Here is a 14,058-nt window from a genome sequence, read left to right as displayed (position 1 = left end):
GCAGGTTCGAAGCCAGCCCCAGCAGTTTAGTGAGGCTCTCAGTAACTTAGTGCAACCCTATTTCCAAATAAAATATGTTTAGAGGTATAGCATGGAGGTAAAAGGCTTCTGGGTTTCATTCCCAGTACCACAAAAAAGAAAGATGAAAAAACATTAATTTTTAACATTAATATCTGCCAGCTTTCACCTTTAAATTTGCTTATCAAAACATGGTAACTACACTTAATAAGTTAGCTTTATATTTTATAATTCTGGTAACAAATTACCTCCAATATTTTCAAATGTTTATTTTAAGGTTATTGGTAAAATCAAAAGAAAAGTACTTCTGCTATCCAGAAAGCTAAATATAAAATATTCAGTTTCATTTAAATAAAATAAATATATTCTCACATTTTTTTCTTTCAAAGACATGCATATCATGAATGTTAATTCAGTTTTGGTGTATTTGCTGTATCTTGCTGTCTATGATTGGGTAGAAAGTTAAGATCAGACCTGGTGTGGTGGCACACACTTATAATCTCAGCATTTGGGAGGCTGAGACAGGAGGATCTCGGTTTGCAGAAACCCTCAGCTACTGAGACCCTTTGCAACTCCGTGAGACCCTGTTTCAAAATAAAGAATAAAAGAAAAAAAGATAGGGCTGGAGTGTAGCTCGGAAGTAGAATGCCCCTGGGTTCCATCCCCAGTACCACCCACACACAAAAAGATCACATTGTATTCTGCCAAGGATCAAAACAACTATATATTATGTATAGTTAATTTACCAGAAAATAAAAAATATTATTTTTCTACTGGAAATATTTTAGAAAAATCCACCAAACAAGTTTGCTAAAAAGTAAAGATCCGAGGCACTCTACTAGGGTTAAATTTTTGTTTATTGAAGATAGGAGACATTTAAGATGTTGAATATTTTCATTTTTATTTTTTAAGATAACAAAATTGAACATGGTATTAAAATTAACTTAAAACCATGGCATGATCAGTTTTTGTTGCATGTTTTGCTTTCCTAACACTGACCTGTGGTTATTTTAGACCTACAGCCTTATAAATACGCAGGATACCCCATGCTAATCAGGACCATAACAATGGAGACTTCAGATGACCTCCTCTTCTCAAAAGAGTCCCCACTGCTGCCTGCAGCCGCCGAGCTGGCCTTCCACACCGTCAACTGCTCCGCCCTCAATGCTGAGGAGCTGAGGAGAGAGAACGGGATAGAGGTACACGGTGCCTTCCAGCAAGCTTGACGCTGCTGGAGGCACGCTAGGGAATACACCCAGCACACATGCAGTCGCCGTGGTTTCTCCCTCTGATCGATTCCAGCAGATAACACGGTGTTACGTTCTCTGTGTTCTGGTGTCAAAGCTAAAGGCAGAGGTGGAGCTTTCTTTCATAATGTTAAGTGGACAGTATTGGGTTCAAAGTTGGTAAAGATAGTGTTGCTTACAAAGTAGTTCATTTCCTTTATTGTTTACTTTAAAAATGTTAATCGAGCAAACATTCAGATACCAAGTATCTGAAACTAAAAGGTTATTCATATCTTATTCCTGATAGAAAAAGCCTTTCAGACTGGAGATCAAAATGAAATTTATTACCTGCTTCTTTTCTTGCAGGTCTTACAGGAGGCCTTTAGTCGCTGTGTGGCTGTCTTGAATCGCTCTAGTAAACCAAGTGATATGTCGGTACAGGTGAGGCTGTAACTTAGGGTTCTAAGAAAGTTCTCGAAAGCAGTGGCTCACACTTCTAACATATGTGATCCTCAGCTGGGGTGCTCATTAAACATGGGTTGCTGGCTTCATTGCACTCCACACTTGGTTCCTGGTTCACTGGTTCTAGGAAAGAACCTGAGTGTCAGAGGCCTGAGAATATGCCTTTCTAATGAGTTTCCGTGAGCTGGAGCACTGGTGTGTATACATGTCACACTTCTAGAACCACCGCACAAGTCACCTGTGATACACTGGCCTGTATTTTTCTGCTTTAAAGAGTAGTATACTGGATCCTTATTTCTCCATCACCAATTTCAAAATTTGTCATTTTTTTTCTTCCTTCTTTTACATATCTCCCAACACCTCTCCTAATTTCTTTCTCTACCTCTCTTCCCCATCCCTAGTAATTTTTTTTAGCTATTATTTTTGTTAAGGTTATAGTAGTTGAATTCTTGACAGGCAAATTCATTCAAAATCATTAAGATTGTAGGGTACTTCTTTTTATGTGGCCCCTTGCTTATGTTAGCAAGATTTAGAATATAGAATAGTTGATTACTGACTTTGAAGTGCAGTTTTTAAGTAGAGTTGTGATATTCTGCCCTTCAAATGAGCTGAACAGTAACACCTCATCACAGATTGGCAACCCTTTTTTAAAATAAAGTTTCAGGGAGTAAATATTTGAGACTTTTAGGCTATTTGAGACTTTTGTGGGGCTTTTTGTTAAGTCTTTAAAAATGTAAAGACCAGCTGGGCATGGTGGCGCATGCTTGTAATCCAGGTGCTTGGGAGGCGGAGACAGGAGGATCGGGCAGGTTTGAAGCCAGCCTTGCTGGCTTAAGAGACCCTGTGTCCAAATAAAAATATAAAAAATAGGTCTGGGAGTGTAGCCCGGAGGTAGAAGGGTTTCTGAGAACTCCAGTACAAAAAAAAAAAAGTAAAGACCATTCTCTGCTCATTGCTAACACAAACATTGGCTTGGTGCTTGGACCATCTGGCTGGGGCTTGACAACCCTTGTATCTATAAGAAATCTCAATAAGAGAGACTGGTGATCTAATAGAAATGTTCTGCTTAATTTTGGAGCATCGTATAGACCACTAAACATTGTCCACACGTCTCTAGATTTGATTTCCACTGTGTCTTAAACAGGATGCACATGTGCCTCTCCTCTGTGTCCGCAGGTGTGTGGGCACATCAGCAAGTGCTACAGCGTGGCCGCTCAGTTTGCAGAGTGCCGAGAGAAGATCACAGAAACGCCCAGCATCATCCGGGACCTCTGCCGGGTGCTGTATTTTGGGAAGGTATAGAGTGCCTTTTAGTGCTTTCTCCGTTCAGTCTGCGCAGGTTTTGTTAAATAGCCAGTCCCCAGTTTATCAGTAGACTATTCCTCCAAAATTATTGGCAGGTAAATTACTTAGAATTCAAAGCAGCTTTCACAGAAACTTCGCTCTAAATGAAGACTTTGTTCCTAGGCAGGCCGACACAGAATAAGAAGGGAGTGGGCCTCGCCTCGTTTCTAGTGACGGGGGGTGGGGGAGCTGCACTGAGGGTAGAGGACAGTGTGAGGCCTGACTTCAGGCTCAGTCACTTGCTGAGAAAGGCCTCGGGCTGAGGAAGCACTGCACCTCGGTCCAGAGCTGTGGGGGGACGCTGGCTGTGAGGAGATGCAGGAGGGGCCTGGGAAGGAGAGGGGCTTGTTAGGTCAGTGGGCCAAGTAAGCTTGTTGGCAAAACAGGATGGAGGTGCTGACCCCGGACGGGGCTCTGCAGTGAGGGGCCTACCGGCAGTACCTCCTCAGCTGGGTCTGCTGATGCCCTTGGACGTGTTCAATACAAATACAAACTCTGGTCTAATGAAGCTGAATTCTCTACCTGCACAGAAGGCATCTTCATATGCCTAACATCACCAGTGTGTGAGTTACTGCCGATGCCTTATCTTCCACTAGATGAAATAGAAATGAGATAGGGAAAACTCTGTTCCCAAGTCTTTGGACACTAGTCTCAAAGAGAGTGGCTCAGGGATCTGATCAGAAGTTATTTTAGGCTTTAAAGGGTTTATGAACAGGGAAGAGTTTTGCAGAATAAGTAACCACCTTGACATACATTGCAACCCGTTCTCTTGGCATTTTTGTTTTGTTTTTTAACCCTGTAAATGAATTCTTTGTTCTTATTCTCTCAGAGTATTCCACGGGTGGCCGCCCTTGGGGTGGAATGTGTCAGTTCTTTGGCTGTGGATTTCTGGCTGCAGACGCACCTGCTCCAGGCTGGAGTTCTGTGGCACCTGCTCGGTTATCTGTTTCATTATGACTATACACTGGAGGAGAGCGGCATTCAGAAAAGTGAAGAAACAAACCAGCAGGTGACTTTGGGCTACATTCGACCCTGGCCCCACGCAGGCTGGGGCTGCGTGACAGGAAGCAGGGCTCCAGCCGCCCACGCCCCAGGGATGGACTGTTGAAGATAACTTAAGTTTACTGCTCTCTAAGCCTCCAGCATTTTTATCTTAACTTATGCTTGAAGGACTCAAGGCAAGGAAATTTGCACTAGTGTATAATGGACATGATTTAATATTTTGCTAATTCTCATTCAGCTTTATGATTCCAAAATTCCGTTTGTGTAGCAGGGAAATTTGATAGCCGGGGCTGTGAGAGCTGGCTCCCACAGACACTCGAGCACTGGCCTGACTTTGTCGCCATCATTGCTCCTGTTGGCAGCAGGTGCCTCCAGCACCAAGTCTGGCCACCTGTCCCTCTTCCTGCCCCCCTTCCAAGTGTGATTCTGTAAGATGCTTCACTGGGTGTAAATGAGCACATAGGTTCTGGTCTTTCCTATTTAAAAAAAAAAAAAAAAAAAAAAGCTCTAGTACATAAGCTTTCTGATATCAGTGTTGGGACATTGTGCCCCCCTCCCCTTTTTTTAATTTCTGCTGCTTAAAAATGGCCCACACAGTTTTGACTTTATCAAGTTGTTGTCTTATCTAAGAAAACAGTTGGGCATTATTCTCTTAATTTTTTTGTAACAGGAAGTAGCCAATAGCCTGGCCAAACTGAGTGTCCATGCTCTAAGTCGCCTTGGAGGGTATTTGCCTGACGAACAAGCAACCCCAGAAAATCCAACCGTAAGGAAAAGTTTAGCTGGCATGCTGACACCCTATGTTGCTAGAAAACTTGCTGTGGTTAGTGCTACTGAGGTATGTGCTTGGGGAGGGGCCTACGTTTCCACACTGAGTGCATGACCCTCTGAGTAGTGAAGGAGCAGTAACGTGGCTTGTTTAGGAAACCTGAAACCTGGAGGCGTTTAATGCTTGTTTTCTCTGCCAGGAAATTCAGCTTATTGTGGATCAGTGCAAATAACAGCTCTTCAAGTCTAGTCTCTACAAGTGTACATTAACTTCCTGTGTCTCAGCCACAGGCCTCCATAATCTTACATTAACTTCCTGTGTCTCAGCCACAGGCCCTCCATGATCTTGCCAGCCTTGAGGTGCAAAGGCTGAGGACAAGAGTGAGAATTTGTTTGTTCACAGTGAACAGAGCCCTGGCCGTGAGGAGATGAAGTCTGTTTCTAGCTGTGTCTTCTGAGCCATAGCTGATCCAGACTCGAGGTTGAAATTCTGAATGTGATTACGTACAGACGTACACGAGCGCACATCTGCACGACAGACGCTTTACAGAAGCACAGGCTCGGCAGACGCCAGTCTGTCCTCTTGTGAGGATCGTGGGGGACAATCTAGGAATACAGTGTTAAAGAACTAGATAAAGTAGAAAACTAAAGACACTGTAGACATCTACTAAAACTACAGAAATCCATGTCACGTGCCTTTAGTTACAAAAGAATACTCAAAGATGTAAATATTTTTAAACAAAAGGTGTAAATCCCATTTTTGGTATAGAAAAATGGATGTACTTATGAACATATATCAAATATTAACTGCATTTATCCTCAAATAGGCTATTTTTCTTGTCTCTAATCATTGATTATTTTCATAAGGAAAAGTCCTCAGGGTTTCAAAATATAAAGTGTTTTTAGAACTTAAGCAGCTTATTTTTTAAAGTTAGTCAGCCTGGTCTGTGCTGTCGGGCTGGCCCTGTTTTCCAGTGCCCCTGAGAGAGAGGCAAGAGGTTTAGACATCACTGTCATCTTTTCCTGGACTTTGTGCTGACCAGTGTGTCAGACATTTTACTAACTGAAAACATTCTCTCCAGAAATAACAGCAGGTTTGTGATTAACTTGTATAGCCCTATAAGTTTCGTAGCATTTCAAAATGAAATCTGGGAACAAGCTGTGTCTAGACTTCATGCTTACTTTAAGCTGTCAGGTCTTGAAGTTTGATGATCTCCTGACCATGTACTTTTTTCAGTCATTTTGCTTAACCAAGTAGTTAAACTGCTGTTGAAAACAAAGATTATTCCTGCCTAGCTCTCCTCCTGGCACAGAGCCCTGTAAGCGTAGAAGGCTTTCATTTGAACATTTGAGAAGCTTGAGGCGCTCTGGGTGCTAAGCGGCCACCGTCTGTGTCTGCAGAACTCTTTAGTGAGCCTGGAGCCAGGGCCCCAACAGCCTGAAGTGCCCTTGTCCCCCTGAGGCTTGTTCACTTCCACAGGGTGTGCTTCCTAAAGACTTAGGCTTTATTTTCAAAATGTATGTTTGTAAAGGTAATAGAGTATAATCTTTTTTTAGTATTTTCTGAGTACTATTAAATACTTTAATATAGAATATTGAATTTTCACCTTTGCAGAACAGATGTTAAGGTGTGGAAATGATTCAAGTTTGAATCCCAGTTTCACTACTGATGGCCATGAGACCTGGGACAGATCATTTGATCTTCATAGCAACCCGTTACACTTAAGGCACCTATTATGTAGTGCTTAGCACGTACTGGGTATTTACAATAAATGATTATTTCCGTCATTTTTTTCTACGTGTTACAGTGTAGTGGTGTTCTGTCTCCTAGATTTTGAAGATGCTTAATAGCAACACAGAGAACCCCTATTTGATATGGAACAATTCTACAAGAGCAGAACTGCTTGAATTCCTTGAAATACAGCAAGAAAACATGATTAAAAAGGTATGCTGTTGATTCATAAATTTCTTGGTAATTTATTCTGATGGAATCTCTGGAAATACAACAACATTGATAAAACATAAATGCCCCATTTATCAGGTTAGTGGTAATCGAACCAACAGCTTTTCACCACCTAAGAACAACATTCTATGGTATAAAATAATAGTTACATTTTTTGTTGTTACTGCTTTCAGTAGTCTCCTACTTTAGTCAGTTCTTATACCCTGAGGCATTCTCATTGATTACTTGAGCCTCTTTGCTCCAGGAAATGGAAGTTGCTTTTCGTTATGAAAACTTAAAATTTCTCTTACCCTGCTCTGCCATCTTCTAGAGGAGAAGCTACTAAGCCATGGGGGTTAAAAAGAAGTAGATGGGAGTCGGGCGTGGTGGCGCACACTTGTAATCCCTGCGCTTGGGAGGTAGAGACAGGAGGATCGCACAGGTTCGAAGCCAGCCGCACTGGCGTAAGAGACCCTGTTTCAAAAATATAAAATAGGTCTGGGAGTGTAGCCCGGAGGTAGAAGGGCTTCCAGGAGTCCCAGTACCACCCCCCCCCAAAAAAAAAAAAGAAGTAGATGGGAGGAAGGAACAGCATGGTGACCCGCTGCCCACTAGATGGCAGGGAGGGACGGCTTAGAGACAATTTTCTTTATTAGTTTTTACTGTGGTTTTTAAGCTAATTCCAAGGTAGTTACATAGAACTCTATAGATAAAATTTTTGAGAATTACTGAGATTAGGGAAATCAGGTCTCATGTTTCTTACATCATCTAGTCTTTAATAATGTCCTGTCTTTGTTAGTACTTTACAATTTATCATATACATTTATTTTTTATTTTTATTTATGTATTTATTTTTTGGTGGTACTGGGGGTGGAACCCAGAGGCTTTCTACCTCCGGGCTATACTCCCAGACCCATTTTATATTTTTTTAGAAACAGGGTCTCACTAAGTTGCCGAGCGCCTCACTAAGTAACTGAGCCTCACTAAGTAACAGCTTTGAACCTGCGCGATCCTCCTGTCTCCGCCTCCCAAGCGCGGGGATTACAAGCGTGCGCCACTACGCCCGGCTTATCATATACATTTATTTGTTATTTTAATATTACCTAAATTCCTTGTGACTTCAGCCTAAGTCTTTATGGAAACTGGCCCCTTCCCTCCCCCGTCTTTCCTCCTTTCTTTTTCCATAAATGAAAAGTGTTCTTGGTTTTTCCAGCTCTGTCATGTTTCTCTTTGGAGACTGTTAGCAGGAGCTTTGATTCAATGTATTATTTTTTTATTTTTTATTTTTTTGTAAGCTTAAGCAAATTTTATTATTACAAAGGTAGAAAGAAGGGACAGAACTATAAAGCACTGCGTCAGAGAGAGGGGCGCAGTGAGCTTGCAAGTAAGACTGAAGCTTTTGAACATAGAACAGTTTTTATAAGAATTTATTATCTTCCATCCTGTTTAACCAACAGTCTATCTGCCCCTGCCCTGATGCAGGTGTGGGCCCGCCCATTATCTCTGGTGCAAGCCAAGATGTGCTACTTGGTTAACAAAGTCAGGGGTCACATGGTATCTGCCCTCTTTGATGAAGGCCTGTACCATCCTCCCACATCCTTGGGGAGATTTAGCCTCTATCTGCAAGAAGTTAGTTATTATGTAATCTTGCCTTGAGAGTATGGAAGCCTTGGACTACAACTCTTTTGTGTACTTGGTAATCAATATAGGGTTCTCTTACCAACTTTAACATTCCATGTTTAGCTGGGCTGAAAGCTAACTTTTAGCTGACAGGTCAATATTAGCTGTAGCTCTTGGTTGACAGATTACAGGCGGTTCAGAAAAGGATTTTATTGTTTTGCCTAAGCATGGAAACTTATTAGCCATTAGTACTGCTCTCATTAACAATCAATACAGGCTCAATCCCCATCAAATGCTTTGAAGCAGCACATAGAGTTTCCTTTCCTATACTGGAGCCAAGCCAGGTCATAGAGGAAAGGCGGTAAACAGAGGCTCTGATTGGCTCTATATAATTCTTAGGGCTAAAGGCTTTAATAGTCTCTAAGGCTGTTTCTATAGGTTGATCATTAGAATGAAGAGCAAAGAGAGAGGGGAACTCTGCATTGTAATAGCTGCCTCTCCTACCCGCCTGCGTGCCTATGCAGCACCCAGACCTGACTACTTTTTTACATTTTTGAAATTAATACCAAAGCATTTTTCCAATACCGGCGCATTTCCCCCTCTTTCATTTAACTTCCTGACACCTGTCAGGCCAAAGGGACTGGGGATGAAGAAAGTCAGTCGAGCTACTTTCATGCCAAGAGGGGTCGAAGTGGGGCTCCGGGCTTGAGGGTGTGAGGAAGTCACTTCTGAGAGTTAGATCAGCCGATGTTTGAGGTGCCCGTGGCTGTCCAAGGGGCTCTGGCAGACGTTCATCTGGGATGTTATCTGGAGCATCATCTGGAGCTTGATGGCGTTAACTCTGTTGAAGACAAACTTAACCACACAATTTAATAACCAAGGGCCAAATATAAGTATGAATGGAGTGACCTCCAGGGGTCTCAAAAGAGGTAGACTTAATAGAAACTTACTGTAAGTTTTTTAACTAAGTGTTTTTAATATATTTATTTATTTATTTATTTTGGTGGTACTGGGGGTGGAACCCAGGGGCCTTCTACCTCCGGGCTATAGTCCCAGACGTTATATTTTTTATTTGGAAACAGCTTCTCTTAAGCCAGCTGAGGCTGGCTTCAAACCTGTGCGATCCTCCTGTCTCCGCCTCCCAAGCGCGGGGATTACAAGCGTGCGCCACCACGCCCGGCTTCTAAGTTTTATATAAAACATTTTTTATCACATATGCAATATATTTTTAGAAACTTTATTCCTTTACAAACATTTCACAAACACTTTGTGACTTTCCTCAGCCCTTTGATTTTTATCCTAGTCCTTTCTTTTTCCATTTGGGACACTCTTAGGATAAACCTTACTTTATACAAAATGTTTTCTTATTTTTAAAAATTTTCTTCCTTTTTATCCTTTTCTCTACCAAAAACATTTTATACCCACACACTTTCTACATCTGTCTCTTGTTTCTACATACAAACTGACCGCCCAAAATGCCATTTTATAGTGTTGTTTTTACACCAACAATTTAGAAGCCCATTTAATAGACTCAAGTGTTGCTCTTCGCATTTTAAAGCATTTCTCACACTTTACATTTACCCAACTTAATAATTGAATTATAGATTACTACAGAAAATTAAGACATCAGGTAAGCATCACTAGTGTCTTAAGACATTTTTTTTTTTGCCAAAGAATAAAACCTTTAAAGACAATGCATATTGTATTTGATTTACATTATAGTTTCCTTTTAACAAAGGAGTTAGAGTCTCTGGCATAATTAAGAATGGGAGAAGTGGAGGTCACCCCAGGAGCAGGCTAGTTTTTAATTAAAAGTGTTTTAAGGGCTGGCCCGAAATACCCTGAACTGTTACTTTATGAGAGGATCTTGGACCAGGATGGGATATAGGGTACAGCAGAAAACCTGGCACCCATATCCACTAAGAACCTGACAGCTTGTGAGCCCACTGTTAAGAGTTACCCAAGGTTCCTCAGTCTTAACCCAGGTGGTGGGAGCCTCGAGAGGCAGCCCTGGGGCCCGCCATTGGGGGCGCAGAGTTGAGGACCCCCAGATCGCTCTGGATCTGGAGGCACTCAGACTTCCAGTAGTCCTGTCTGCCTTTGGGCAAGGCCTTGGAGGGCGTTTGTAGCCTCCCGATCCAGGGCACTGGCTTTGGAAGTGCCCTGGCTTTTCACATCTGAAGCAGACCTGAGCCTGGGTTTTTGTGGGGTTGGCATGCACTTGTGCTATGGAATTGCATTTGGACACATTGCATCAAGGATTTCCCCATGGCATTTTTTCCTTTTCAAGTCTCTCTTATAGTAGACAGAGTTAGCCTGCACAATTGTTCCAGTGTGTATTTTCCCAAACCTTGCGTCAGTTTTTGGAGTTTCCTCCTTATAGCTGGCGCAGATTGGGTTAAAAGCTTGTCCCTGAGATGGCCTTCCCTTCTACAGAGTCTGGAGTCAGGCTGGTGAATTTTATCATGGCAGAGGGGACCCCGCTGCACTCTGATGAGTGGCAGCCAATACGCCGTAGCTGAGGGGTTTGATCGTAGCTCTTTTTAGTCCCTCAGTTATGCGGTATAGAAAATGGGTCCTTTCCCAGTCAGGCCCTTATGGTTATGGTCCCACAGGGGATCGTCTGACAGGACAGCCTGTTCTCCCGTTGGGATCATTCATCTGTTCTCACAGAGAGCTGTTGGGAATTATAGTAATCATCTCCTACATCACTCACCACCTTACATACGCCGTCTCTGTCCATTGAGGCCAGGGTCTGCTCTAAGAGCAATTTTACGTCCCTCCAGGTGAGGTTGTATAAAGAACTGAGTAACCTGAATGCCTGCACATACTGCTCAAGGTCAGAGGTGTAACTACCAAGGTCCCTTTTCGTTTCTGTAAGCTCAGCAAGTGAAAACAGCTTACGGACAGATTGAGCTCCAAACTCCCCACACACACATGCTGGCAGGAGAGACATTCCTTTTAGCCTCTTGGAGCTGAGCCTGACTGCTGTCTTTTAGTTTGGGTGTCCCTCGGGCCCCTGGTTGGAGGGCACCTATTTAAGCACTGCATCCTGAGTGTAAGGGGAGCTCTGCTGCTGCTCCAGCTCCTGCAGCCAGCCATCCTGCTTTGCTTGGGCTTGCCTGGTCTTTGGGTTTTGCCTCCACTGCTCCTGCTGAAATTGCCTTAGGCTTGCAATCTTTGAATAAGTCTGAGTAGCTCTGGAGATAGTAAAAAAAAAAAAAAAAAAAAAGATGAATATATAGCCTCTCATTGTACTTGCCCTCACAAGTTTAACTGCAAAATAGTATTATGGTTTAAGCTTTCCTGTGTGGCTAGGCCTCCTCATCCCTCAGTGAGAACTGTGGCCAGGCTTGAGTGCCAAAGAAAATGAGAGCTCATTTCTTTAAGATCTGAAAGTCTAACCTATCCCAGTGTCTGAGCATATTGCTGGAATCCCATCTAAGAGAGAGAAAGGGTGTGATTGGAGGGTTGCAGAGGGGTATATTTGTTTTAGAATCCAGGCGGATGTGCTCATCTCCCGGATCTTTCCCCCGAGGCCCTGAGCCACTGTCTGCTGAGCGCAGGAGAAAGGGCCCGGTGTCCGCGCACCTCAGGAACTCTGGCTCTCACACGCTTTGTGGGCTCACCTCTGCTGTCTTTTGGGATTTTGAAATGAGTCATAGAGTACGTCCTTGACTGCATTGCTGATGTAGGTCTAGGCCTATTCCAGAGCCATGGTACTGAGTTTCAGTGTTCACCAGCACTGGGTGCTTTGACATGTCACACATTTTTTTCGTGGATTTCCTCTAGTTATTTCCAGTATCAGATGGACAGGGACAGATTTGCAGACTAGACATTAATGATCCCAGTTTCCATCTGACGGCCTGTTTTCTTTTTTTAAAAGGGAGATTGCGACAAAACGTACGGCTCAGAGTTCGTCTACAGTGATCATGCCAAAGAACTCATCGTGGGGGAGATTTTTGTTAGGGTGTATAATGAAGTCCCCACTTTCCAACTAGAGGTAAGCTCCTTGCTCTTAGTTTTGTTTGGTGCCTTTGGTCATTTCTTACGAAAAGCTACTTGTCATTTCTTACGAAAAGCTACAAGTAGCTTTTCAGTGTGCACACTGAATTGATGCCTCTTCTTTGCTGAATGATATATAAGTGAACGGGGTAGGCTTGTGACCGGAGTGACCTCCAACAGCTTATGAGCCCCTTTGTCTGAATGTTGACGAAGTGAATTTTGTCAAGTCCATGAATCAGAAGTCAGCCCTTATCAAGCCACTCCTTATGTTTTGTGCATGGTGCTCCTCCTCCCCATGCAGTTTTGTAGAGGAAGTATAGATTGATGGGGAGAGATTTTTTTTAGATGACTGAGATCTAAAGCATAGATTTGTTGGTTGATTAATTTGTGAGGCAGAAAGAAATGAGTGAGGATTTGTTGAGTTTGCTATTAGAACAAAGGAGGAATTTGCTAAGCTGTAGTGTATATTATTTATCACACTATGTGTGTGTGTGTGTGTGTGTGTGTGTGTGTATTTATAAAACAATGAGTAAAGTGATTTGTGAAGTCTCTTTAACAGCTATCCACTGAATTTATATTCTAAATATACAGGAAGTTTTGTTGTGAAAGTGTAACTAAAGTGTAAAAGTTACATATCCCGGAGTTACTTTGGTGAAGGGAAGCAGTGCTCTGATCTTAGCCCTGTTGTGCGGAGGCACCGCTGGGGTCATCACATTCTGAAAGTTGAGGACTCCTGCGTCTGGGTTTTCTTCCTGCCCTGTCCCTGTGCTGGTTGTAGTTGTCCCTGTGCTGGTTATGTATACCTGAATCCTGCTCCCTCACTGTCATAGCTTGAAGTTCTTATCTTGCTGTGAAGTTTCTGTACGAGGCTATTTGTGAGGGCACACGCATTTCTTAAATTTTGTCTGCTTGCCTCAGCTTCCGAAAGCATTCGCTGCCAGCCTCCTGGATTACATCGGCTCCCAGGCCCAGTACCTGCACACGTTCATGGCCATCACACACGCTGCCAAGGTGGAGTCGGAGCAGCACGGAGACCGCCTGCCTCGAGTGGAGATGGCTCTGGAGGCTCTGAGGAATGTCATCAAGTACAACCCAGGTGCCTGACCGTAAAGACGCGTTCAGCTCTATCAGAAAAACTCGGGGAAGGCCACACTTGGTGTAATGCTGAAGGAAATTGACCCGATGGTGTTTCCTGTCTAGAAACAGTGGGCCGGGGAGAGGTCAAGACGCCACGTTTAGAAGAACTCATGTTTTAAGAGAAATGAGTCTGAGTGGAAAGGCGAAGTGACTTGATAGCATAAAATTTCAAACTGATGATATAAGTTTGCATATCAAATGTTAAGTGCTTGTATTGCATTTACTTATTAGGTAATCTGGTGTTTGCCTCTCTTTTAGTCCCTAACACAGTTCTATAGACATTCCTGTTTTTGAAAAATGGCCTAAAATGTAGTGTATAAAAATTAAAATAATAAAAAGGTTAGAGTTCACACTCTTTGACATCTTTAAGAGGACATTTCCAAAAATATTGCCACTCTAGCCTGACCTCAAGGAAATGGATGAGTAAAAATCAAAAGCTTCTTTCAGTTCTAATTTTAACAGCTTTGATGTGATAATAAGCATAGATGTAAGTCCTAAAGAACACGAAGGTAGTCTAAGTTACCAGAAAGCTCC

The 14,058-nt window shown here is 42.8% G+C and overlaps 1 protein-coding gene across 3 annotated transcripts in view; it reads left to right on the top strand.

Moving 5' to 3' along the window:
* DNAJC13 (DnaJ heat shock protein family (Hsp40) member C13) overlaps positions 1–14,058 on the top strand; it is a gene marked incomplete at both ends in the record, with an annotated part of 100,082 nt that overhangs the window by 63,919 nt on the left and 22,105 nt on the right. For all 3 annotated transcript variants that reach the window (XM_080695770.1, XM_080695769.1, XM_080695768.1), the window contains 8 exons: positions 1,033–1,217; positions 1,611–1,685; positions 2,883–3,002; positions 3,880–4,059; positions 4,723–4,890; positions 6,652–6,765; positions 12,269–12,385; positions 13,306–13,483. In XM_080695770.1, coding sequence (XP_080551896.1) covers positions 1,033–1,217; positions 1,611–1,685; positions 2,883–3,002; positions 3,880–4,059; positions 4,723–4,890; positions 6,652–6,765; positions 12,269–12,385; positions 13,306–13,483 — 1,137 coding nt within the window. The remainder of the gene's footprint in view (positions 1–1,032; positions 1,218–1,610; positions 1,686–2,882; positions 3,003–3,879; positions 4,060–4,722; positions 4,891–6,651; positions 6,766–12,268; positions 12,386–13,305; positions 13,484–14,058) is intronic.

Source organism: Muscardinus avellanarius, assembly GCF_963383645.1.
Source record: "Muscardinus avellanarius genome assembly, chromosome: 5".
Classification (NCBI taxonomy): Eukaryota; Metazoa; Chordata; class Mammalia; order Rodentia; family Gliridae; genus Muscardinus; species Muscardinus avellanarius.
Note: the sequence above shows the minus strand (reverse complement) of the source record. Positions and strands in the feature narration are given on the sequence as shown.